This window comes from Desmodus rotundus, chromosome 3 (genome assembly GCF_022682495.2).
Source record: "Desmodus rotundus isolate HL8 chromosome 3, HLdesRot8A.1, whole genome shotgun sequence".
In the NCBI taxonomy this organism is placed as follows: domain Eukaryota; kingdom Metazoa; phylum Chordata; class Mammalia; order Chiroptera; family Phyllostomidae; genus Desmodus; species Desmodus rotundus.
In genome coordinates, this window is record NC_071389.1 from 12,293,923 (window position 1) to 12,321,765 (window position 27,843).

The window sequence follows — 27,843 nt, forward strand, 5'->3', positions numbered from 1 at the left end:
AAAATGAAAAGGCACTAAATATTATTTCAGCTTTAACATTCTCTAAGCCTCTGATAGTACCAAGAAAACAGTAACATATGAACATACTATATAATTCAATACTTTCATCGTGTTTTAGAGTCTAATTTAGGATAAACTCAAATTTTAGCTTAACCTCTAATTTCATCTCTTCTCTCCTAATGAAATAACTATAAAGTCTCTTACAGAGGAGTTCCTAATTTTTCCAGAGCACAAACAATAATGGTTTATTTTATCTAATTTATTAGTCAGAAAAATCAGGAAACACACTGGACACTGTGACTCAAATCATCACATCTAAGACTATATGAATTTTTATCCCAATAAGGAAATAAAGCTTTTGAGTACCTACAGATTTAGGTATATGATCTACATTGGAGAAAATATTTTAAGGAATTTCAAAATCACTGCATTTCAGTCACTTTCATTATTGGGGGGTATGAAAATTTATAAAAACTAATTCTGGCCCTGGCTGGTGCGGGGTGCGGCTCAGTAGTTGGGTGCTGGACTTCGAATCAGAGGGTTGCCTGTTCAATTTCCGGTCTAGGGCACATGCCTGGGTTGCAGGCCGGGTTCCCGGAAGGGGGTGTGAGAGGCAACCACGCATTGATGTTTCTCTCCCTCTCTTTCTCTCTCCCTTCCTCTCTCTAAAAAAATAAATAAATAAAATCTTTTTAAAGTATCTTAAAAAGAAACCCAACTAATTCTGAAAGGGCAACTGGTATCAAAATATAAACTAATTCAATAAAGATGACCAGGATGTCAGAGTTAAAGGTCTGATTGGCAGAAAATTTTTTTAAATGTTTTTCAATTATATTGATAAAGGAACTTAAAGTATGGCAAGATACTAGACACCTGACATTATCCAATAAATGTATTTCCTTTATAAATTCTATGTGAGAATCTATTCTGTTGAGATTTATATATTAAATTTGAAGTACTAACCTTAAGGGATAATAGTAGATTTGGGCCCAAATAATGTAGGAATTAACTTTTTAAACAGTGTTTACCAACAGGTGAAATAGGCAACAAAATCTTGAATTGTCCTTAAATACTTCATTGTACAATTTAAAATTCACTTCTCTTTACAAAGCCCATATTTTTTCTACTCTGGGGCCACTTTCCTTTACTATCTATTTTAATCCTGTACATGACATGATGCTTAAATACAGAGGTAATTATAAACAGGGGGGTCACCAAACTATGGCCCATGAGATAAAAACTTTTTATGTTTTTAAATAGTTGGTGAAAAAAATCAAAAGAATAATATTTTTTGACAGATGAAAAGTATGGGAACTTAAATTTTAGTATCCGTAAATAAAGTTTTATTGGAACAACGCACAGACATTCATTTACATATTATATATGGTTGCTTTCATGCTACAATGGCAGCGATGGAAGAAACTAAGGCTGCTATATGACAAACACACAGCCAACATCACACTCAATGGGCAAAAACTACAAATGTTTCCCTTCGGATGAGGAATAAGACAAGGATGCCTGCTTTCACCACTCTATTCAACATAGTATTTGAAGTCCCAGCCACAGCAATCAGACATAAATAAAGAAGAAATTTAAAAACTGGGATAACTGTAACAGAATAACAGTAAAAAAATTAAAAAATACATACTTCTAGGCTTTAAATAAAAAAAGAAATAAAAGGCATTCAAATTGGAAAGGAAGTAAAATGGTCATTATTTGCAGATCATACTGTATATAGAAAACTCTGAAGATTCCACCAAAAAACTACTAGAACTGATAAATAAATTCAGTAAAGTAGCAGGGTACAAAATAAATATCTAGAAATCAGCTGCATGTTTACATCCAAAAATGAACTACCAGAAAGAGAAACTAAGAAAATAATCCCATTCACAATTGCTTCAAAAAGAATAAAATATCTGAGAATAAATTTAACTAAGGAGGTAAAAGACCTATATGCAAAAAAATTTAAGACACTGAAGAAAGAAACTAACAATATTCATGGATAGGAGGAATTAACATCATTATTATTAACCATTCTACCCAAAGTAATCTGTATCAAGATATCAATGGCATATTCCACAGAACGAGAACAAATATTACAAAAATTTGTATGGAACCTCAGAAGACCCTGGATAGCAACAGCAAACTTGAGAAAGTAGAACAAAGTTGGAGGACTCACACTACCTGATATGAAACTATATTACAAGGCCATAGTAATCAAAACAGCATGGTATTGGCATAAAAACAGACATATAGATCAATGGAACAGAAAACAAGAGAACTCAGGTGGAGTAAACCCGTATCTTTATGGCCAATTAACAGTTGACAAAGGAGGCAAAAACATACAATGGGGTAAAGACAGTCTTTCAGTAGATGGTGCTGGGAAAATTGGATATATACTTGCAAAAAAATGAAACCAGCCCACCTTCTTATGCCATACACTTAAATGTTAGACTTGAAACCATAAAAATCCTAGGAGAAAACATAGGCAGTAAAATCTTGGACATATAGCAATATTTTTTCTGATATAGGTATCTGCTCGATCAAAGGAAACAAAAGAAAAAAATTAACTACATAAAACTAAAATGTTTTTTTCACAGCAAAAGAAACAATAAACAAAATGAAAAACAACCCACTGACTGGGATAACAGTCACCAGTGATACATCTGATAAGTGGTTAACATCCAAAATTTATTAAGAACTTATACGATTCAACACCACAACCCCCCAACACTCTAATTAAAAAATGGGCAAAGGACCTGAACAGACACTTCTTCAAAGAGGACATACAGATAGCCAATAATCATGAAAAGATGCTCAATGTCATTAATCACCAGAGAAATGCAAATTAAAACCACAATGAGATATCACCTCACACCTGTCAGAATGGCTATCATTAATAAATCAACAAACATAAAGTGCTGGCAAGTATGTGGAAAAAAGGGAACCCCAGTGCACTGACGGTGGGAATGCAGACTGTCACAGCCACCGTGGAAAACAGTACAGAATTTCCTAAAAAAATTAAAAATGCAACTGTCTTATGACTCAGCAATTCCATTGCTGGGAATATACCCTAAGAATCCTGAAACACCAATTCAAAGGAACTTATTGCTCCCCTACACTCACAGCAGCTATTTACAATAGCTAAGTGCTGGAAACAGTCCAAGTGTCCATCAGTAGATGAGTGGATTAAAAAACCATGGTACATTTACACACTGGAATACTACCCAGCAACAAAAAGAAGTCCTACCTTTTCCAACAGCATGGATGGAACTGGAGACTTTTATGCTAAAGCAAAATGAGCCAGCTGGCAGAAGACAAATACCATATGACCTCACTTATAACTGGAATCTCATGAACAAAATAAACTAATGAGCAAAACAGAACCAGAGACATGGAAACATGGAACAGATTGATAACTGTAGGAGGGGACTGGGGGAAGGGGGCTGGTGGAAGGAAGAGAAAGGGAATAGTCAGAGAAAATGTATGAATGACTCATGGACAACGGAGAGGGGATTGACAGTGGGCTAGAGGGGGAGGCTGGGTGGAGGGGGGGAAGGGAAAGAAATTGGGACGAATGTAATAGAATAAACAATAAAAAAAGATATCATGATGGACCTAAAGTAAACAATAAAAAATAAATCATCTCACAAGTGTTGGCAAGAATGTAGAGAAAAGGGAACCCTTACGTACTGTTGGTAGGAGCAGACTGGCGCACCCACTGTATGGAAAGCAGTATGGAGTTACCTCAAAAAACTAAAAATGGAACCGCCTCATGACCCAGCAATTCCACTTCTGGGAATTTATCCAGAGAAATCTGAAACACTGATTAGAAAGAATATATACACCCCTATGTTCACTGCAGTATTATTTACAATCACCAAGATAATGGAAGCAGCCCAAGTGTCCATCAGTAGACCAGTGGATAAAGAAGCTGGGGTACATTCACATGACAGACTACTTCTCGGCCAAAAACAGAAAGAAATTTTACCCTTTGAGAAAGCATGGATGGACCTGTAAAACATTAGGTGGAATAAGCCAGGCAGAGAAAAACAAGTGTCATATGATTTCACTCATTTGTGGAATCTAAAGAAACAAGTGAACAAGCAAAATACAGAGAGACTCATAGATAGAGAGTGGGCAAGATAATATTCTAATAATGGTATTAGAATAGATAAATTAAATTTAAAATGTATACATAAAAACTCAGTAAATAATTAAACAACATCTAAAACCAAGGAGGCAATGATGAACTATTTAATAAATAATACTGAAATAAGAGCAAGGTCTTTCTTTAAAAAAAGCAGAATCGAAACCTCACTGTATCAAAATAATTTATACATCAAGCAAAGATGAAGGTAAAATAATTAAATCTAAGTCCCAGAAGAAAATATATATGAGTAGTTTTATTATCTTGGGTGGGAAAAATCTTTAAACGTATTAGTCCCAATCATTAATTATTTAGGAAAACACAAGGATTTGAGAATATTAAAAATTTGAAACTTCTAAAGTCTAATGACAAAAGGTACTACTAACAAAGTTAAAGCAATCATCAAACTAGAAAAAGATATTAAATATGTCAATTGGACTTCTTTAATGTGTAAAGAACACTTGTAAGTCAGAAAATAATCATCAACCCAGAAAAAAATTATCATTTCAAAAGAAACACGTACAAAAGACATGGATAACTCATACATACACACAAATAACCAGTACAGACGAAAATTCTTACCTCCACAAATCAATAAATAAAAATTAAATGAAATATTTTTAATCTATCATGCAGATTAAATGATGTAAGAAAAGTGTATGTAACTGGTTCATTTCAGGAGAGTAGGTCACAAGCCATAGCCTAAAAATAACACACAAACTTGTTCATCACAGCATTGTTTATATTAGTGACAAACAGGAAAGAATAGGAATACCCATCAATTAAATAAACTAGAGCACTTCCAAACAAAGAAATACTATGTAGCCTTAAAAATTATAATACCTAAGTCAAACGTGAACACTTCTGCATGATCACAAGGGAAAAGAAGGGTAGTTATAAAATAGCATGAACCTAAATATATAAAATTATAGGTATGGATATGTATATATGCATATATGTTCACCAACTAGTAAAAAATGGTTAGCTTTCAGCAAGATTTAGGATTACAATTTCTTTCTTTACTATTCTTATTTTCCAATGAAGATTTATAATTTTTATACACACGATACTCTTATCATTTTAATTATGAAAGCGCATTTTCAATAATAGACAAAAGACTAAATCTAATAGTTTCTTGAGATCTGTTAAGAATACTGGTGATCCCCTACAACTATAATTATAGTTGCTAGATGACTATAAGCTGCAATACCAATGTTTACTGCCTGACTGGCAGTAAGCAGTAAGGGATAGGAATTTTGCAATACATGCAAAAACTCAACTCACGCTTTATAGGGAACTGTTCCATGTGTTGGAAATATAGTCCAGCTCCCACTTGGAAAAGCCAGTGGGTGCAAGGTCCGGCACACAGGACCCACGCCCATGGACAGGTTCTCCCGTGGGGAATCAGGCCTGCATTGTACCTAGGCTGCTATGAGACTTGCTTTTGCTAAAACTCCCTCACCCTGGATTGAGGCAGCAAATGTTTACTGAGTATCTTTAACTTCCTAAAGTCTGTGCTAAACCTCCCAAGTATGGAGTATAACCAGTTCAACCACTTTCCCCCTTGATCTGTAACATCCTCCTCTTTGAAGTAATTTGCAGCATTGTGTCCTTTGTTGTCTGAAAAAGGTAATCACCTACAGCGAACCTGTGCATAGTAAATGAGGACCATCCTCCATGTAATGTGCCCAGAAAAACAATAAAAGCCTCTCCAGGCAGGGGCTGGGCTCTCTTAGGCTCTCTCTGGCCCTCTCACTTAGAGAGTGGCCATGCTGCCCCTTTTTCTGCACAGGATTTCTGTAGGCCATGTGTATTTTTCCATTGCTGCCACCACACACAGGTCCCACGGGCTGGGATCCACATCAATGCTTTCTTTATTATTAGGATTCATAATTAGAGTATCTAAGGTAAAATCATACCACTATAACAGCAAAGGCTTTCACAAAATGTGTTGAAGATTCATTAAAAAACATAGATCAAGTAAAAACAAAGAATCGTTTTAAATACAATAAAATGTAATGTCATTACTGTGTCTCTTTAAGTGGATCATTATTGGGATGCCAAAACAACTTAACACATACTTGCTCCACTGGTTTCCAAAAGGAGATTAAGTATCTCAAAAGTGACCTTACGTCAAATTTTGTTTTCTTGCTTTAGGAAATTTCTACAGGCACTGAAGTAGAGAACCTTGGTTTTATTAAAAATTCAGGACATTTTTACAAAACCCTGTTGGAGACACACCTGATGAAATCAATACCCCTGTGCTAATTCTTTAAGGTTTCTAGGTATCAAGTTTATAGGAAGCTCTTCAAAAACCTGAATAACCTGCTGACTTTGAATCCTCCCCAAAGACAGGAGAGGCTATATCTTTTCCTAGATGTGCCAGCAATCCATAGTTTCCAACCTTTTCTCGGCCCCTGCACCCTGTGACATAGGACTCTCTCCTAAATTATAGTTGTGCTTCTCTGTAAGAATAATTCTTAACACAGAAAAGAAGAAAGAACAAAAGGGAGTAAAAAGAGGAAGAAGGTCTATAGTTCATTTAAAAAGTAAGTGATTTTGATATACAACCCTATCCCTTTGGAAGCAGACAATTTTGGAAACCTTGGCTGTACAGCCTCATATACTTAGTTTTACCCTACAGAGTCCCACAACTTTCAGACAGCTAGCACACTTCTTAATACAGAAATATTCCTGATGTCTAATTGCCAGCAACAGATATATTAGCTGAGAGATTTTGATGCTGAGTCAAAGGAACAAAAATTTCCCCTTCTTTTCCACTTTAATATTTAAGAGCTAAAAGGGAACGCTGAGAATACATAGTACAACCCCTCACTATACAGATGAGAAAACTGGGACCCACATACAGCACCAAAACACAGCCACATGGGTTGCCCCACTCTGGTGAATACCTAAGGCTCCACCCCTTACAATGTAACAGGTGCTCAGAGACAAAGACATATGTCCCAAAAGAAAAAATAGATTAAAATTCCAGAAAAACAACTAAGCAACATATCAGATACAGAGTTCAAAACAGTGGTAATCAGAATGATCACAGAATTGGTTGAGTATGGTCCCAGAAATACAGGAAGAAGTGAAGGCTATACAAAGTGAAACAAAGGAAAATGTACAGGGAACCAGCAGTAACAGGAAGGAAATCGGGACTCAGATCAATGATTTGGACTAGAAGAAAGAAAATAAACATTCAACCAGAACAGAATGAAGAAAAAGAATTCAGAAAAATGAGGAGAGGCTTAGGAACCTCTGGTACAACTTTAAACATTCCAACACTCGAATCATAGGGGATCCAGAAGGAGAAGAGGAAAAGCAAGAAATTGAAAACTTAGTTGAAAAAATAATGAAGGAAAACTTCCCCAATCTGGCAAAGGAAAGATTTCCAGGAAATCCAGGAAGCTCAGAGTCCCAAAGAAATTGAACACAAGGAAGCACACACTAAGGCACATCTTAATTACATTACTCAAGATTAAAGATAAGGTGAGAATCCTAAAAGCAGCAAGAGGAAAGGAGACAGTTACCTCCAAAGGAGTTCTCATAAGAGTAGAAGCTGATTTCTCAAAAGAAACCTTGCAGGCAAGAAAGGGATGGAAAGATGTATTTGAAGTCATGAAAGGCAAGGACCTACATCCAAAATTACTCTATCCAGCAAAGCTATCATTTAGAATCGAAGGGCAGATAAAGTGCTTCCCCGATGAGGTCAAGTTAAAGGAGTTTATCACCACCAAGCCTTTATTATATGAAATGTTAAATGGACTTATCTAAGAAAAAGATCAAAACTATGAACAGGAAAATGACAACAAACTCACAACTATCAACAACTAAGCCTAACAAAAACAAACTAAGCAAACAACTAAAACAGGAACAGAATCACAGAAATGGAGATCACATGGAGGGTTATTAGTGGGGAGGGGGTGAGGCAAGAATGGGGGAAAAGGTACAGAGAATAAGAAGCATAAATGGTAGGTACAGGAGGAAGATTAAGAATAGTATGGGAAATGGAGAAGCCAAAGAACTTAGATGAATGACCCATGGACACGAACTAAGGGGGCGGGGGGTGAGGAGGTGGGGAATGCTGGTGGGAGGTGGGGTGCAGTATGGATGGGAATAAAGGGGAGAAAAAAATGGGACTTTAATAGCATAATGAATAAAATACACTTAAAAAATAAATAGAATCATAAAAAACAAAACAAAAAACCTGTTTCTTCACATAAACTCACTGCATTTTCCCTCAATTAACTCTTCTTAGCCCAACTGCTTGCCAAATTCAAACTCATTATCCGCCTCTTCAAACATCCTCATGAATACTCCATGCTATGTGTTACTATAAAACCAGGCATCTAAGCTTGAAGAGTCACTTCTGACACTTCCCTCTCACTTACATAGGGTAACCATGCACCCCTGTTTACCAGGACAGTACAGGTTTATGCCTGCTATCCCAGTAAAAATGACTAATAGCATTCCCATTCAGTTATAGAACTGTCCCAATTTATTCACCTTTTTTATAATCATTAGTTAGTAAACAACTACTATTTCTCTGGCTTTCTCTTCCTCAACTGCCTTTCTAATTTATCACCTGAAATGACAACTGTATCCTTTCATCCAATTTCCCACCTCGATATGCTTTTTTTTTGCACATCATGCCCCTCTGCCTAAATACCCTCTCTCTTTCCATTTCTGAATAGCAATCTGGGAACGCAGATCAAATGGCATCTCTGCTGTGAAGCTTCCTAGACTCTTCCAGTAATTATGTGTGCCTCCTAAAATAGTAAGTGCAATGCTGATAACAGGTAATATTTGTTGGATGCTTATTATACCCTTAGCTTAAGCAATTTTAAGTATTTGATGTCATTTAATCCTTATAGTAATTCTACATGATAGCCTTTCTTTTCCTTATTTTTTAAAATGTGGAAGCTAAGGCTCTGGAATATTAAATAACTTGGCTGAAGTTACAAAATTAGGTAGTAGACCTGGGACCTAAAACCAAGTATGTCTGATTCTCAGCCAAAGCTTTAAACCTCTCCCCTGTACTATGTCACCTACCACCATTAACAGATTTCTGTGTTCCAACATATTTGAGTCTGTGCTGCAACTCTGTGTCACTTGGTCAACTTGGTACTTCAATAATTCTCTGTACACACTCCATAGAAGGACCAGTTATGTAATAGTAAGTTTCCTTGGTCTCCCTTAAAGAGACTGGTACAACCTCAGTGACAGGGAAAGCCTTTGCTATTCACGGCATATGTACTGTGACTCAAAGCAGGTAATCCATGAGGCCAAAAGCAATACAGCATTTACTATTCAGTCATAAATTCTGATGCAGAGAGTTGTCTCTTCTGCAGTCTTACTAATTAGAATGTGCTTCAGAATCTACCTAGAATTAGGCTGAAACTGACAAACTAGCAGCTTTTAAGCTTAACTTCATTGGATTTCTTTGGCTGGCATAGTGCTATCTGATAGTAGAATTCATTGCCAACATTCAAAACTTGTAGATTTCTTACATAAACGGAGATTTTGAAAGACTGGCACAAGAGTTTTACACAATGTAACCATCAGGCAGTAATGACTGCTGCCCTGACTAACCGGGGAAGGCCTCTCCTGCTCTATGTGCACTACTCTGTATGAATTTCTGGAAAGTGAAATATTTCTAGTGTGTCTGTTTCTGTTAAAAAGCTGTTTGTTCATTCCATAAATTTCATGCATTTGGAAAAACAACAGATTGGTAACTGTGGATTAAATTGCAAATTAACTAATAAAATAAACCAATTCTTCATAATAACTACACCTCAAAAAGTACTACCAACATAATTATTGACTTAAGGCATTTATCAAATAAAAATGTACATGTAATGTGCTTTAGGATACACAAACAAATATATCTGTGTTCAGGCCTGTGATCCTTGAGGAAAGATAAAGTGGAAAAGAATTTCAATGGCTAAGGACTGAGGGATAACCAGGAGACCGTGGGGTCAAGCTTGTTAAGATCACAGAAAAAGAAACCAACCTTACAGGGAATTAAAATGCAAAAAGATACACTAACACATGTTCAAATTGAAAATTTAAATACAAATCAATAAAAGGTTGTCAACTGTATGGCTTCACAGTATAATATTTTCATTAATGTGGAAAAATACAGACCAAACTTTGACTGCCATACATAACCAATCCTAAATTTTTGCTATGATATGCCTCTACCTAACAGAGCGCACGAGTAGGCAATTTAAATGTATAAATGCTGCTTGTCCCATTTTTACTTCCAGAGACATTATTAAATATAAGGCCACCTTGATCATTACAGACATGGAATATCCCTGGGGAAATAACAGGGAATGGTGAAAAATTCTATTAACAATCATTAATATGATCTTAGAATTCACATATCTAGATGGTTATATATTATACTTATTTTAGATCATGGAAAACGGAGATAAATGTCAGCCAGAGACTATCGTCATTTAAGAGCAAAGCCCACCATTACACAAAGGCCCAAGTTTTAGGCTTACACAAAATTCTCAGATTTTCAAGGTCTCTAACGATGAACATGTTATTTGTCCTCCCCTTCCACCCCTAGGTAAAGATGGCATTTTATTTATTCTTTTAATTTTTTATTTTTATTGATTTTAGAGATAGAGGAAGGGTGAGGAATACAAAGAGGAACAGGGAAGAGGGAGGGAGGGACAGAAGGAGAAGGAGAAAGGGATAGAGAGGAAAACACCAATTTGTTGCTCCACTTGTTTATGCATTCACTGGTGGCTTCTTGTATGTGCCCTGACTGGGGACTGAAACTGCAACCTTGGCATATGGGGACAACCCTCTAACCAACTGCGTTACCCATCCAGGGTCTTATTTTTCTCCCCTTTTACTGAATGTATTGGGGTGACACTGGTTAATAAAATTAGGTTTCAGGTATACAATCTATAAAATGTCACCTGTGTACTGTACTGTCTGCTCATCACCTCCGAGTCATGTCTCCTTCCATCACCATGCATGCCCCCTACCCGACTCTACCTCCTCCAACCCTCTGGTCAAAACCATTCTGTTGTCTGTGTCTATGACTTTTTTTGTGCTTAATCCCATGTATTTGTGATCTCAATTTTTTAATAATTTTTAAGAACTTTGAAAAATTTTTAAAAGCTACTAAAGTTAATAGTCTATTATCCTGAAATGCATTATATTTGATCATCCATATCACTTGTTTATAAACTGGGCTCGGAGGAATACCTTACCATCTAACCAAAAGAAGGGAAAGCAAGCAGCCCCCTACTCCTAATAACTTTGGTTTTATGTTTTGTATGCTGGGCTTTCACTTTAGGTATTTCGAAGATCTGAAAATCACTGATGTCCTCTGAATGGTGTAACAAAATTTAAAGTAAACCAGTGAAAAAATAAAAATCCTGTCAGATTTGGAGGATTCTATTCTCTGCTGTAGTTTACTAAACTCCTGCTCCTCTCAGAATGTCTTGATTTCTAAAATCAAGAAAGTGAACTCTTAGAAGACCACAATAATCACATTCTACAACAGGAACAAAAAAGGTGCTCAGGTGATATAATTTACTATTAACCCCTGTAAATACTTAAAAAGGGCACCTTCCACTTAAGAAGCTCATTTATGTGGTACTTAAAGGTAAGAAGTGTACCTATATAATAGATCTAAATATGTCTGAGAAACACAATCATCTCAAACAAGACTGTTCCGTACAAATGCTCAAATTCTCGACCATTCTGTTTACATTAATGTAGTGTGCAGCATTTAACTCCTAAGACTCCACACTGAAAACAAAACACTCGTTTAATGATGAAGTTTCCACAGGAATGCAGATCCTTTTGGTATGACACAACTGTTCATTAGGAAAAGTGGTCACAGCTATGCTCAGAATGTAAGTAAGGGCAATACACAGAAATACTACCAATAAAAATTTGTAGTTATGACAATTTGTAAAGGAAAAGAGTATGTCTGTTTAAATATCACTTAGATGTTCGAGGCTATGAGACAACTGATGGAAATGGAAAGTACAGAAGTAGCTATAGAAAAAATAAAAGAGTTCAGTACAGATTAGTGAAAAAATACACGCCATCACCCATCATGGCTTACTCTGTCTTACCTGGGGAGGAGTAGGTGTGGATGTGGGTCTCCCTATGGGCGGAGTAGGATTTCTGCTGCCACCTCCAGACATAATCTCCTCTGTTATGTCTTTACCTCCCTGGTTTGGATCCCGAATTCTTATCTATAAGGTTACAATAAGATGTCATTATTTACAGATAGGTGTCTATGTAGTAGATTTATAGGCATATAATGCATTAAAGGTATAAAACTGGAAAAGTTGTCAAATATTATTTTATTTCAATCACAGAACCATACGGGGTCATTCAAAGAAATATAGGCCATTAGCTCTGACATGAACTAATTAAAATAGCAAGCTAAATGAGACTTAGTTGACTGAATTTCTAGGTCAAAAAGGCAAAGTGTTAACACATCTTTTAAGCATTGCCAAATTGACTGATTTTATTTACAATGCTTAACTTAAGACAAGATTCATAAAATAGTTTTAAAGTACGGAAGCTATTCTGTACAATATAGTTTTAAAGGCCTTATATGGTTCTCTACCAAAATGAAAAATGTACATATCCTGGGGTCTAGGAAAAGGAATTTGTGTTGTAGATAACCTTATATATGTATGTAAAGGTTCTCACTGCAATGTTTTTGCAGCACGGAAACATCTTAAAGGATGATGAAAAACATGGTAACTAAAAACATCATGCCACGTCCTTACACTACCGAACAGCCGGTAGAAAGAATGAGAATGATCTACATGTACTGCTATGGAATGATCATCAGGATATACTGATAAGAGGAAAGATGAAAGATGCAGAACAATGTGTATGGCAGGGGTGTCAAACTCATTTTCACCAGGGGCCACATCAGCCTCGCAGTTGCCTTCAAAGGGCTGAATGTAATTTTAGGACTGTATAAATGTAACTACTCCTTAACAGTTAGGCAAGAGCTTGGCACTGCCGCTGGGTAGAAACAAGGTGCATGGCCGGATAAAACAAGGTGGAGGGCCAGATTTGGCCCGTGGGCCTTGTGTTTGCCACCTGTGGTGTATGGTCTTCTTCTTTAATTCTTTTTAAAGGCTAGTTGTGCATACAGATGCCAGCAGACATGGTTAAATAAGAGAGCTAGAGTACCGAGGTCTGGGTCTTCCACCCCGGGACAGTGTGAGGCAAAGACTTATCACTACCTCCAGAGGTTAATCAAGGTAGGCCTGGTTTCTTGAACATTTCGAAGAATTCACTAAACCATCTGGATCTTGAAGCTTTTTTGGAAGTAGGTTGTTCAGTAAGATTTCTAATATCAGTTATTTTTTTCAGGTTGAAAAGCTTGTTCCTAATATAGTCTTAAATACTGCTTCTATTTCATCTGTTCTACTTTCTTCAGTAACATTTATTATTACTGTCCTCCATTTTCATTGTCTCTTTTCTTAACTTTCCTGCATTCTGCAAGTGTGCAGGCCCAACACCTGCCAAGCTGTTGCAACACTTCCAAAGCAGAGTTTCTCAACTTCAGTGCCATGACACACCTGCATGTCCCGCTTATCAGGATGTATGCACAAGTAATTTGTTTCTGATAATAAAGAACCCACTGGCTTTTATTAAATGAGAGTATTTTCAAGAGTATTGCTATAAAGTCATGTCACCTATCTTATCTGTGTGAATGGGGAAGTCTCTTATAAACACAGCCTATTTTGAGTGTTCTGATGGACAAAAGATTACAAGCCCCTATTCGACATCGTGTTCTGCACTGTGCATTTTACAACTGCCCTCTCATTCTCTTGGGCCTGCCTTACTAGATAGAGGAAAAGCCCCTATAACTTACTAAAAGCAATTACAATACATTTCCTAAATTCTGCTTTCTGTTTCTTAAAATATGTTCCACAGCAAAGATTTTCATGTGTTGTCCTTAACGTTTTGCTCATTTTCTCTTGTGCTATTTCTTCCCATCAGTTTGTATTTGGATACAGAGCTGACTAGGACTACAGTTAAAAAACAATCAGGATGTGAGAACCAAGCTCAAATTCCTCCCACTTAGTAAGACCTTAGCTGACCAAATGCTCCCAGTTCCGAAGGTGGAGGGCACGTTATCATTTTGCCTAACTGAGTGCATGGTGAAAATTGGTAAAAAGCAAATGGTACTTGCAACTTCTGGTCAAATGCCCATATAAATCCCCTAGGTGGTGAGGATATAAAAGAACAAAAATTGGCAGTCATTTGCGAACTAAGACTAATAATGATTACAAATGTGAGTAAACTTATCTGGTAAGTGAATGGATATTTAATTTTAAAATAAGAAAAATTAAAAAAGATCTCTTACTGTTTTTTTCTCTCTCTTGGCTGGAGGGGGCTGCTGCTGCGTAGGCACTATGATAGGTGCTGACTGATACACTGGCTGACTTGGGTAAAAAGGCGTTCCTAAGGAATTAGAAAAGAATAAAAAGAAGCATTCGGTTATTTTATCAATCACTATAAAATTATTAATGGCACTGTGCCACTGTACCAACAGTTTTAAAAAGTAACAAAAAAAAGCATTCTTCTTATTCATCTCTTTCCACTAGGTCCCCTCCAGCTAATAAAGTGGTCAAGGAATTATTCCCAAAAACTCATAAACACCTATCTTTTCTTTGGCAACTGATATGAAAACAAATAAATAACCAATCCCTGCTGATTGCCACTAGAGTCACCTTTTGCAAATACTAAGCATACTATAGCACTGCTTTAAGAAGTCTATTGTAGGGTCCACTACTGACACTGGAAGTTCTGAAGATGAAACTTACAGATTTGCTGATGTGGGCATGTGAGAGAAAGCAGTGTTAAAGAAACCTCTCAAGGTTTTTTTCTTAGGAAGTGAAAGAATGAAGGTGCTATATACTGTGCTATTTATTTACTTACTGAGATGAGGGAAACTGAAAGAGTAGAGTTGAGGGCAGAAAAATCAAGAGTTCAGTTTGGGAAGTGTAAAGTTTGAGATTATTAGACCTTCAAGTGGAGATACCAAGTAGGCAGAAAGAGACATAAGTCTGGCATCAGAGAACAGGTATCCACTTTGAAATTAATATGGACAACATTTAAACCATGAGGTGATAGTTATGATGAAAACCCAGCAAAGGAGATGAAAAAGAAAACCAAGGCAGTGGCCAAAATGAAGAAAATGGTTCAAGAATGGGGAAAGTGTTTGACTATGTCTAATGATGCTGAGATGTCGTCAACTAAGATTCAGCAAAGTAGAATTCACCAGTGACCTTGACAAAAGTTGTATGGGTAGGGTAGGGGGCACGTATTCTGATTAGGGTATGTTCAAGAGTGCATGAGATTTTTTAAAAAATGAAAGAAAAAAGCGAGTTTAGATAACTCTTTTTCTAAAGAGTTTTGCTACAGTAAGGATCACAAAAAACACGCTATAGCAAAAAAAAAACAAACAAACAAACAAAAAAAAACCCAACAGTTATTTTTTAAAAAGATTGGACTGAAAAAAATATACCCGTATGCTGATGGGACTAATCCAGCAGAGCGAGAAAAAGATGGTAGAGTAGGAAACACAGACTAGAACTGTTAGAATAATAACCTTAAATGGGTACATGATAGGGTCCAGCGCACAAGTGGAAGACTGGCCTTTGGTGGGAGCACAAATAGCTGAGTCACAGTAAAAGGAAAGAAAGGTTTATGAAGGTAGTTGATACAGGTAAAATCATTGGTATTTTAGCAAAGAGTCAAATAATGTTAGCTCTGCTATCACTCTGGTCACATGACAATACCATCACCATCCCCACCACCATCATAATCTTCAACTGGAAATTTCTTAGAAGTTGTGTTATTTGCAGCACCAGGACTCTGCAGATATCAATCAGATTTGGAAAACTGGATTTGAAAAAGATCTAATCAGAGGACATGACTTGGGATTTCAGTAAGTTCACAGTAAAAAGGGGAAAAAAACCCTTAGCTATCCTTCAGTGGTGAGCAAACTATTCTCAAAGGAGAGCTCAAATAAGCGATTTATGCTACTCTACTATGTCACTAACTCCAAAACTCAAAAAACAAAACCCTAAAATTGGTTTCAAATGCTGCTAGAGAAGCAATACAATCTGCTTACTGTGCCACATTTTTTGAGCTAAGTGAAATAAGATCCAAAAGGTGAACCATCCCTTAAAAAATCAGATTCTGCTAATGAAACGTTTTTGAGTCAACATGACTGAGACCGAGACTTCCACATAATACACAAGCAATAAATAACAAATGTTTAAATCTGGCAGAACAGGATAATCTCAACAAAGTGAAGTTAAACACAATTAGTAAAACATTAAGTCAACAATGGACCCCAGGTGAAAAGGTATTCTGCCCTAACTAACAAGTTTTCTTTTAGAAACTAATCCAACTTCTTATATAGTCAGGGACATTTTAAAATATTCATTAGAGCCCTAGCTGGTGTGGCTCAGTGGACTGCGTGCCAGCCTATGAAGCAAGGGGTTGTTGGTTCGATTCCCAGTCAGGGCACATGCCTGGGTTGCATGCCAGGTCTCCAGTAGGGGGCGCTCAAGAGGCAACCACACATTGATGTTTCTCTCCCTCTCTTTCTCCTTCCTTTCCCCTCTACAAATAAATAAATAAAATCTTTTTTAAAAATTCATGATTCTATTGAACATATGAATAACTTTTATATACCACTTATGAATTAGGCAAGTTACTTAATGTTCCTGGACCTCTTCATGAAATTAGGTTAAGTCTGTCTAGATCAGGGCTCTGTCAGCTAAAGCCCGTGGGCCAAATCTAGTCCACAGTCATTTATTTGTAAATAAAGTTCTACTGGAAGACTTCCACATACATTAGTTTTATTTATTTCTATGGCTGCTTTCCCATTACAAAGGTAGAGATGAACAGTTGCAACACAAACTACATGGCCTACAAAGCCTAAGATACTTACTATCTCACCATTTATAGAAAAAGTATGCTGACCCCTATTCGAGATCAGTATTTCCCCAAACCCCAGTCTATACAAAAGGTATAATAACATAAGGCAATACTTATACAATAATAACCATGAAATATACAAATACACACATACACACACAAACACTATGTGCTTACCAACTTGACATTTCTTTGGAAAAGACTGTTCCTATTTTGAAATTCAGACCTACTCCTTTGTTGTTAAAATATCATTTCCTATATGAAATGAAATTTAGGTAAATAGCAATTTTCTTTAAAAGTCTGATTTTCAAAATTAAAAATGTGACAGTTCTGTGTGTTTCTTCCTTTATTTTACTTTATTTTACTTGTTCAGGATATTGAAAGATCTGTGAACCACTGGTCTAGTTAATATTTAGATTTCTTCTCATTGGTTAAGGCCCAAGCATAAACATTAAATCAATGTACTATAAAATCCTGAAAGGCAAGGAGAATATCTCAACAACTACATTCCTGAAAATACTGAACACAATGTCTTACACATGGCAGGTCTTCCGAAAACACTTCAAAACCATGAATTTTCCATAGAAACAAAGAAAAACACAGAGGTTAAATGTTCAGGTCAGCACATAAAAATCAATTTGTCCTACAGAATACCCAGAACAATAATAATGGTGGTATGCAGCCACATCGCCAAATATAGTATTACCACTCCATGAAAACACAATCAAATTCAACTTCAGATGCCAAAAACTTTCCCATCTCAACACACCGTGGGGAACGACTTTCTCATCTCTTAGGAGCTGAATGAGGTGCCCAAGCCCCACAAAGATGCAGGGAAAGAGTGGGCAGATGACAGGAGAAGGGAAAATGACATGGTAGAATGAGACAAGGAGCATACGCTGGTTTGAAGAAAGGGAGGATGGGACCGTCTACCAGTGTAAATTGTCCATTTCTTTTTCTTTCTCAACATGCCACCGCTAACCATACATACCCTTCTGCTCCCAAACCTAAATTTTTCATCTTGGGCCATCACTCCCTTAGGTTGGCTGGAAGTGATTTCAATATCCATGAGGTATTTTTCTGATAAAACAGGCATCAAAATATTTAAGAAACACCAGAGAAAAACTGAAAGGTAACAAGGTAACACTGCAAGGTTACACTGAAAGGTAACAAGGTAGAAATGCTGCAAGAATTATATTTTCTAAACAGAATTCTATGACCTGGGTTGCTGAACTTCAACATAGTCTTTGAAAATCACTGTTCAAGATTTAAACCAAGTAGGGGAGTAAAATGTTAGCATGCTGAGTAAACTGTAAGGCTAAGGGTGAAGAATGAAGAAATCTGGGGAAAACACCAACCAACTCGTAGACCCCAGAAGCAGGACAAGAAGAAACAAGTCTAGGATTTGTCCCTGGCCAGTTCAGCAACAGGAAGGTCCCTCTGCCCTAGAAGAGATGACCCCATCTTCAGAACAAAGACCTAGGATCCCACCCCAAACCCACTTTTTACTTGAACCCAAGAGGAGGACAGGAGAAGTGGTAGAAGAAAGGGGAGTCATCAAGATCAGAAGAACAGGAAATGGAAAGTTAAAATAGGAGAGATCCCAAGAAGAAGAAATAGAAGGGGAAATGTTTTGGGCTTCTAGACTATTAAGATGAGGACAACTACCCCAAGGTGGTGTAGCTGAAGGACCTATAATCGATGGGAACTATTGGAAAAGAAGTCTGATTTGGATAAAAGTATATTAACTAGTGGCAAACTATGAAATTAAAATATCTGCCCAAATAATGAAAATAATCTAACCTTCTATCAGTAAAGGACTGGGTGAATAAGTTATGTTTCATTCCTAAAATGAAATACTATGTATCTTGAAATTCTATAGGTAATAAATTAGAAAGATGTCCACAAATATAGTGAGATTAAAAAAAACCATTAAGGTGGGTGGGGCGAGGGAAAATGGCAGCAGGAAAATGGAGACAACTGTACTTGAAGAATAATAACAAATAAATAAATACATACAGACATAAATATATAAACAAACAAACAAAACAAAAAAGTGTGTGCTTTGTGTTAAAAGTGTTTAACTATAAATGGAAAGATATATATCAATCTGTTAAGTATTTCTTTAGGGAGCAAGGAGGAAGAAAACTGGGTATTTCAACTTTACATGTTCTGTATTATTTGTATTTTTCATTATTAACTTGATTACCTTCATAATGAAAAATTATTTTAAAGTCTTTTTCTAATCTTAATGAAGCTAGGGAAACTTTTACATCAGGTGATAAAATGCCTACTAGGTGGCTACTGGATCTGCATAAGCATCTCTTCACAGATAAGAGTATCTATCAAAGGAAATAGACATCAACATTATATGAGATACATTGTACCTCAAAATATTGCTTTTTCATAAAAATGAGCAAATGCAGTCTACATGTAATAGAAATAAAGCTAATATATGTTACAATATCATATATGAATCAAAAATTTCCCTACTAGTAAACTCATCTATATTGTTTCTATATATACTGCAATAGTACTATTAAGAGCAAGAAAGAGGGCTAGCACAAGCATAAGAATTTTAATGAAAACATTTTCTGAGTCAGAAAAGTCATTTACATAATCTATAAATATACAATAGACTAGAATTCAGTGAGATACCTTTCAAAATTAGTAGGTAAATTAGAAGAAACAATTGTATTCCCTTTGCAACATGGGATTGAAAGAGGAATATTAATTTTAGCATGTTTAGTGTAATAGATAATCTCATCCCACAGTTTTCTTCAATATATCCTAATAATTTCTAATGAACACCAACAGTCAATTTTACACATGAAATAATTTTAACAGGATTTAAGTTTCCAGAATAAGTACCATTAGAAAGGCTCTGGAACTATGTGAAAACCAAAACTGAAAGCTCAGAGGATACATAAGGAACATTTCGACAGTCCTAGACTGTTACCTAGCAACAGTCTAATCTAGGTAATGCACGTATAGTATTTTACTTTAACACCTACATATATGTAACATGCATTGTTCTAAAAACATCCAATAGTTTAGTGAAAATATAACATTATAAAGCCATTTTAAATAAACATATATCTAAGACATTTAATGATCTACCAAAGTATATCCTTTTAAAATGGCAGTTTCACAAGCTATACTGACCAATGTCATAGAAAGGTTGTCTGTTTTATAAAAGAAGTTAACACTTGGATGATTTGCCTGTTTCACCTCAAAACCTAAGGGAAACTTTCTTGAGCTGGTCTAATATAATCAATTCTTGCAAAGGTTTTTAATCAAGCCACTAAATCCCAATGTTAAGAAATTGGTTAGTGGATACATGTTTATCTATAACAGATTACCATCTTAAAAGAACAAGTTAAAATGTTAGTATGTCCTTTAGTAGGAAAGATCAATACTTAATGAATCTTAAAGCTTACTTTTTCTAGTATTTGTGTTTTTATCCCTTATAATTAATGTTCCATAGAACACAAAAAGTATAGGATATGGTAGAAATTTATTGAATACAATAGGTTATTTTCATTACTCCTCAGCATTGGTTCACACAAAGTATACTCATGGCACTTATTTCTATACATCTGTAATTTTTCAAGGCATTTTCATTTAACTAGTCCTCAAAAATTCCCCATCACATAGATCTTATAACAACAATTTTGCAGAAAAGGAATCATAGGTATACTGAGTTGTATTCAGTCATGCTATCCCCTGCCTTCATATATATCACATTCTAAGTGGGAAAACATTAACAAATGTTTTGGTGAAGTGGTGGTAACTGCTTGGAAAAGGAAGGTAAGGTATATTTATGACATCAGGAAAAATCCAGTAGAAGATGAGTTGGTGGCAGATATCAGAACCTCGACACGTGGGCTCTTTGCCTCTTTGCAACTCCTTCAGAGGTGTCACTAACTAAATACACTTCCATAATACTCCTTCCTTGTTAGCCACTCTCTAAGAAGTAGCTTTCGGGTAAGAACTGTTTATAACACTTTATCTACAAAACTTCAGACCACTAAACCTCATTGCCTACACTGATCTCCCAAACAACAAAATTGGTTAAACACAACAAACTAGTAGAAATTGCTCAATTTTTCACACTTACCATAGGCATTGGGGAAGTCCCCAGGTCCTGGTCCAGGGTAAAAAGGACCTGGCCCCGGTGGTTGAACAGGATACTGCTGTGGGGGCCCAACATAAGGAGGGCCACTATGACGGTACTGGAAGAGAGAAATTATAGACATTTGTCAATAATATGAAGGGAGCTTACTATGAAAAATAAAGTGTGGTGTGTATATAAGAAAATCATTTAAATGAGGTGAAGCCACTTGGTTAAACACATTCAAAATGCTTGCTTGCTATCAGGATACAATGAGAATGAAGAGAAAGGTGTGCCTTGCCTTAAGTAAAACCGTCTGGCAAAAACCAGTGCACAGGGGCAGACATTAGCTCATTGTAAAATTATTTCAGGATGGTAGCTTTTACTGACATGGAATGATATCACAGGAACAGCTTAATTACTGAGCCTATTTTAGAGCAGCTGGTTGTGGGGAAGGGATGGGAGGAAAGCTTAGGAGACAAAAACAATTTCTGTATCGTCTTAGAAAGTTCTAAGTAGAAAGATGCAGAAATATTTTTTTACATTATTATGGAAAATGACAAAATGGCTAGACTTCTAGCCAACAAAAAAGTTCACACATAACTGGACACTAATGCCATCACCCACCCTCCCTGCTCCCTCTGCCAAGAATCTGAGTTAACCCCCACTGCACTGGTGGACCGCGTGGACCTGAGAGAGACTTCACCTGTGGAATACAGTACTGAGGACCCTGCGGCACTGGGTACGGCATGGGCAGATGGTTGACCATCATGATGTGCTGATTGGCCTGATAGACTGCGGTGGGTGTCTGTGCACCAGGGCGAATAGAAGGACTGCTGTTCGGGATGGTAGCTCTAGGAGGCTGTATTTGAGGCCTCTGGAAAAACTGAGGAAGGGAGAAAAAAATACATTTATTTACTTATTTTACAAAGGGAGATAAGTAAATTTTACTATCTTGAACTTTCTCCTTGCTTCCACTAATAAACATCTTACCGATTTGAATCAGAAATGCAATATACATGAAGAGAGACAAAACTGCCGATGGCTGGGTCACAAAAACACCCCACACTAATCACATTAGGTTAGGCTTTAACCCTGGTGTCACACATCTGAAAACAGGAGGGCAGTCTCATTTTAAAAATGAAGTCTCAGCTAATTTAAACTAAAATTTCCATACCATAATAAGTAATTTTAAAATGTGATAAAAAATAATAAAAGGGGTAGCTGATGTCTCTCTAAAAGTTTTGTTGTATAAAAGCATTGATTCTTTCATAAAGAGTAGGTGGCTTATTATCAACTTACTAAAAATTAAAAGCAGTTTCAAAATACTACCATTTAAGTCATTTACAAAATACTTAGAAGAACAAGAATCTCTCTGGACATGAAAATTTTTGTCTCAGTCTATCAGGGTTAAGCTAAATTAAAACTATCTGTAGCTTGTCACATGCTGATTGCCCTGTGATGGTAAAAAGCCTTCCTTTTCAAAAAAAATGGCAACGCCATATTAAAATGAACCCAATTTTGCTTTTTCAAATAGTTTGCAATAAAAATGGAGGATCTAGGCACGTTTAAGGACAGGTTGGAAGGAGCAGAGCTCAAATCTTTCAAATGGCAACCAGTACTTGTGGTTATTTATGGTTCTCACTTAAGACTTAAAAGCCTTAATGCAATATACCAATATTAAATTCCCACTGTGAATTCAGCAGCAAACAATTCATCTCATTGTAATAGCGGTGGTAGTAGTAGTAGTAATAGTAGTAGTAGTAGTAGTAGTAGTAGTAGTAATGGGATAGAGTAATAAAGAGGCCATGCAGAACCAGTAGTTTGTTACCTGGATAGGTCTGAATCCTCCCTTCAATTATGAAGCAAGAAAGCGGCAGGAAACAGAAAGAAAGCCAATGGAAAAGCTTATAGATCAGTAGAAAGGGGTAGGGCATAGCATGCAGCTAAACAAAAATATCGATTTAGTAATAATAGGAGAAGGAAGATTAGAAAATCAGAATGACATTTCTCCCTTGAAAATTCAAGAACAGTGGAATTGAAAAATCAAATTACATTTAATTAAAAATAAATAAATCCAGTGGCAAAAAATATTCTAATAGTAGCCACAGTTATAACAGCTTGAAAAGAAATGTCTGCTTAATGGTACAAGTACAATTGGGACTACTGATTCCTACTCTTGGTTCTCATGGGTAGCCATTATGTGATTAACTATTTAGCTTCTCTAGGATGCACTCTACAGCTTCACTGGAGACAAGAGCTAATAATAAAAGTGTCATTTATCATTTTAAAGTTTGCAACATATATCAGACTTTTCATGACAGAAACCTGCTCTTTTCAACTAACCAGGCATGTAAGAGGCCACTTACAGCTTTAAAATAGGGAAATATAATACCAGTCAAAATATACGCTCTAGCTCCAAAATCTGAGTTCCTCACAATTGCAGACATGTTGCTATTGGTCCAAATAAAAGCAAAGTTGAGTTTTGACCTTTGGGTCCACTCAGGTTTTATCCAGTCCTATTCTTAATCATTATGCTATCCACAGGTGGTAACTTTACATCTTGTCCTGTACTGGAAGAACTGGGATCCACTGCCCAAGGCTCATCCCCATTTAGCCTTCATAACCCAGGACAAAAAAAAAAAAAAAAAAAATCCACTGAAGAGGTTAGGTCACTTAAAAGCAATAGACAGTAAGGTATAGACCGAGAATGAAGTAAATAAGAAAATCAGATGGCAAAGGCCACAAACAGTAGTTGATGGAGATGAGAAGAAAGTACAAGAGGCAAAGCTGATTAACACAGAAACCTGGTCTGAGCCACAAAGGAGCAACAGTCTTCTAGTTATCTCCACTGACACAGTTTTGGTGACAGACATAACAATTTTTGTTGGTGGCCACCAGGGATACAAGTAGTAAACTTTTCACACTAAATTTCATTTCTCGACTGCATAGCAGATAGACTCTATTACTCATCAATGCATGTGAGTTGCAAGAACATTTCAGGAACAAACAATCATTTTTGTAACTCAGTTTATCAGGAGCCACAAAACTGTTAAAGACATCAAGGAGAGAGGAGTCATTCATCTGCTCAACTTACTGAGCACTATAGATGTTAGACACACTAGATAAGAAGGTTAATTCTACATAATCCTTTTCCATCAACTCTAGAGGGCAGCCAAGACAAGGAGAGTATCAAACAGGTACAGGTAATGATACACTGTGGCTACATTATCATCAAATTTTTCAAGGTACTTTACTGCCTGAAAAAAACATAGAGTTATGGTGGGGGAGAGAGAGAGGCAACTAACCCATTTACTTATGCAGAGCAAGGAAAATATGGGCAAAGTTTTCCCATAATTTTAATAGTTTACTATGTGTGAGTATTTTTCTTACCATTATTTCCCAATGCTCTGCTAGGATTTTTAATTAGGCTGTCTAGAAGAACTAAGGTTACATCTTATTCAAGGAGATTTCTGAATAGTGTCAGACTTTTCTTCAGCAACTTTTAAAGAGAATCAAGTGTTTCAATGATGCTCCTAATAACATACAGCTGAGGCACTGAAACACAAAGTTGGAGGTTATGTGGATGTACAATATTTTTTTATAAACTAAGGTTTCAGCTTTGAAACTACATAGAAAAATGTATTCATATAAGCACATTAAGGAACAATAGTTAAGATTTATATAGCACTTACTAGATACCAGGTACCATTAAACACTTTGCATATACTGAATATTAACTTAGCCTCACAACAAATCTCTAAAGCAGGTACTATTATTAATAGCCCATTAGATATATGGGGAAACAGAGGGAAAGGAAGATTAAGTAACTTGCTAAGGTCTCTCATCTGTAATGTAAATAAAGTCAGGTTCTTGGTCTGTGCTTTCAACTGTTATATACTCTACTACCTCTCATAAAATGGTACACCCCTCGTATTTTCAAACAAGTGTGCTCAGTCAGAAGAAATCTTTTTTAAAGGCTGAAGGAACGTGGCAGGATCTTTATCCAACTACATTAATGGGTGGAATATCCCTCAACCATAATTGATTCCTGGTAAGAAAAATGCTATACCAATTACGTCAAAAATGTGTCTATTATGCAGGAAAACAAACTTTTTTTCTACTGACAGGGCTCCAAATCCTCTCCCCCTTAAAGCAAATGAAACTTGTTCATATGCTTTTATATCCTTTGATACAACAAAGATTTATATAAGGACAGGCTATCTGGAGCTTGTCCCCCACCTCCTTTTAGAAAATTTACGTCTCTGTCTCTGTCTCTGTCTCTCTCTCTCACACACACACACACACACACACACACACACTCACTCTAGTATCTATAGGACTAGAAAAGATGTGATGACTCGAAATGCAAAAAAAATAAAAAGAGATAGGTCCTCTTTATTTATTTGTCTTTTAGAGAGAGGGGAAGGGAGGGAGAAAGAGGGAGAGAAACACCGATCAATTGCCTCTCCCACACCCCCACAACCCAGGCATGTTACCTGACCATGAACCAGGGACCTTTGGTTCCCGGTCTGGTGCTCAATCCACTGAGCCACACCAACCAACCAGGGCTGGGTCCTCTTTTTTATAATCCCTCCTAACCTAACCATTCAAATGTAAATAAAGAATTAGATTTAATAAAATGTAGGAAATTAGGATTACATGGGTAGTAGGCACAGCAGCGAACTACAGGTTATTGAAAAGAATGTGTGAATGTGAACAGGCTTTCCCAAAATGCTTGCAATGCTTCTGAATCCCTTTTCCTCTCCACTGAGTGATGAAGAGTCACGAAAAGGATCAAACTCTTCTGGATGGAAGGACAGTACTGGCCATTTAGTCTAACCATATGCCTAACGTCTGAATCTCTTATATGACATGCTCTTGTGGTTATGAAACGTTAACAACTCAAGACACAGTTCAATTTCATTGTTAAATGGAGCTCTGACACTGCCTCAGTTTTTCTTTCTATTGGTCCCATTTTTTTCTATTTGTATCATACCCTCTGGTCCAATGCCTATACCTAAAATCACATCGAAGTCAAATCCCCCTTTTCCATAAGTGACAAGCCTCTAAGTTATTTGAAGGCTGGCCATCACTGCCAAGTTTCACACCACTGTCTTTTTTGGTTCCAAACCAATCACCAGTCTCTACCCTTTGTCCCTCCAACCAAGATTTTGAATTCCTTGACCAGCTTATGCTTTTCTCTCTCAACCTGCTCCCTTGCTCCAAGTGTCACTAAATACCAAACACAAATACTCAAGTGGGGTCTGCAAGGAATGTGCCTGACTTTCATTCAATAGATATCTGTTGCTGAATGAAAGAGCAATATATCTCTCTTAGTCTGATCAACTATGTTTCCATCAATAACACTAAGAAACACAGGAGTGCATTTGTCAACGACATTTTACTACTGGCTGGTACTAAGTTAGCATCATTTAAAACCCGTAAATCTTCTTCATACATAACCTGGAAATGTGTACTCATGTAGTTGTGTTTTGAAGTTCATATTAGGAATCTTGTGAAAATGTATATGGTTACAGGCATCATATGAGGCTAAAAATATATACACATTGTTTAGAGTGGTACATGGTAGCTAGCAAGTGGTATAAAATTTATAATTTCAACCCATGATTTCAGATTGTACAAATTTTTTTGAATTTGGAATATAGCACACAGTGTTAAAATTTCATGACTATCAGCAAATATGACAGGCATGTAAGTAATCCAAGTGCTGATAAAAAATGCTGAACAGGGATAGGTAGGGAAGAACCATGTACAACTTAACTATTATCTCCAAATTTGATTTTAATTTAAGTATTTTATCTTTCAGCAGTCCACTAGTATGCTAGGAGAACGCACAAGAAGGCTACAGGCCTCATTTGAGGTGGTACTTTGGGCAGGTCCAAAACAGAGGATGAACTTAGGGTACTTATGATTGCTGATTTCACAGAAACGCCCTAGAAGGCAGAAGAAAAGCATTCCTCTTGGAAAACTGTTCTAATGATGGGGATTATACCATCACCCGAAGTTTTCTGGCCAATAACATTGGTAATACATGCTTTTTGAAGATGCTGGTAATTATATCATTTGTCATGACTTCGCTCTCTAAAATTATCAAAAGACAAAGATATCTCTAAAAAAACTACATAATAATCATAAATTTGAAAACCACCTATTCATTTTCAAAAGCAAATAGAAAAATCCTATTCATTCACATTAGCTCTTCCCATGTGGGGAAGAACTACTGAATATATATATATATTAATTTGCAAAGCAATAAAAAACACATCAAAAATATGCTTCTGAAATCCCTAGATTTTTGCATATATAGTTCAGCCTACTAGAGAGATAAATTGTAAGATCTGCAATTAAGAATCTTTTAGGTTATATCGTTAAAATTCTAAAGTACTCTTGAAAAAAATAATAGTGCTATGATTTTCTGACACATAGTAAAGTGTCTGCACAATGGGATGTCACTCAAGTGTCAACCACACTTTCTGCTGACTTACCACTCACAATGAAAATTACTGTAAATTTTTTTTCTATATTTTCCTGCACATGGTCAATATAACATAATTTAGGTTTCAATGAGAATTAGGAGATATAA

General features: G+C 36.3%; 1 protein-coding gene across 17 annotated transcripts in view; it reads right to left on the reverse strand.

The window, feature by feature from the left end:
- The window catches only part of EIF4G3 (eukaryotic translation initiation factor 4 gamma 3), a 271,653-nt gene that overhangs the window by 111,776 nt on the left and 132,034 nt on the right, over window positions 1–27,843 (reverse strand). For all 17 annotated transcript variants that reach the window (XM_053921191.1, XM_053921193.1, XM_053921192.1 and 14 more), the window contains 4 exons: window positions 21,943–22,122; window positions 21,243–21,357; window positions 14,535–14,632; window positions 12,268–12,390 (listed from right to left, as the gene is read on the reverse strand). In XM_053921191.1, coding sequence (XP_053777166.1) covers window positions 12,268–12,390; window positions 14,535–14,632; window positions 21,243–21,357; window positions 21,943–22,122 — 516 coding nt within the window. The remainder of the gene's footprint in view (window positions 1–12,267; window positions 12,391–14,534; window positions 14,633–21,242; window positions 21,358–21,942; window positions 22,123–27,843) is intronic.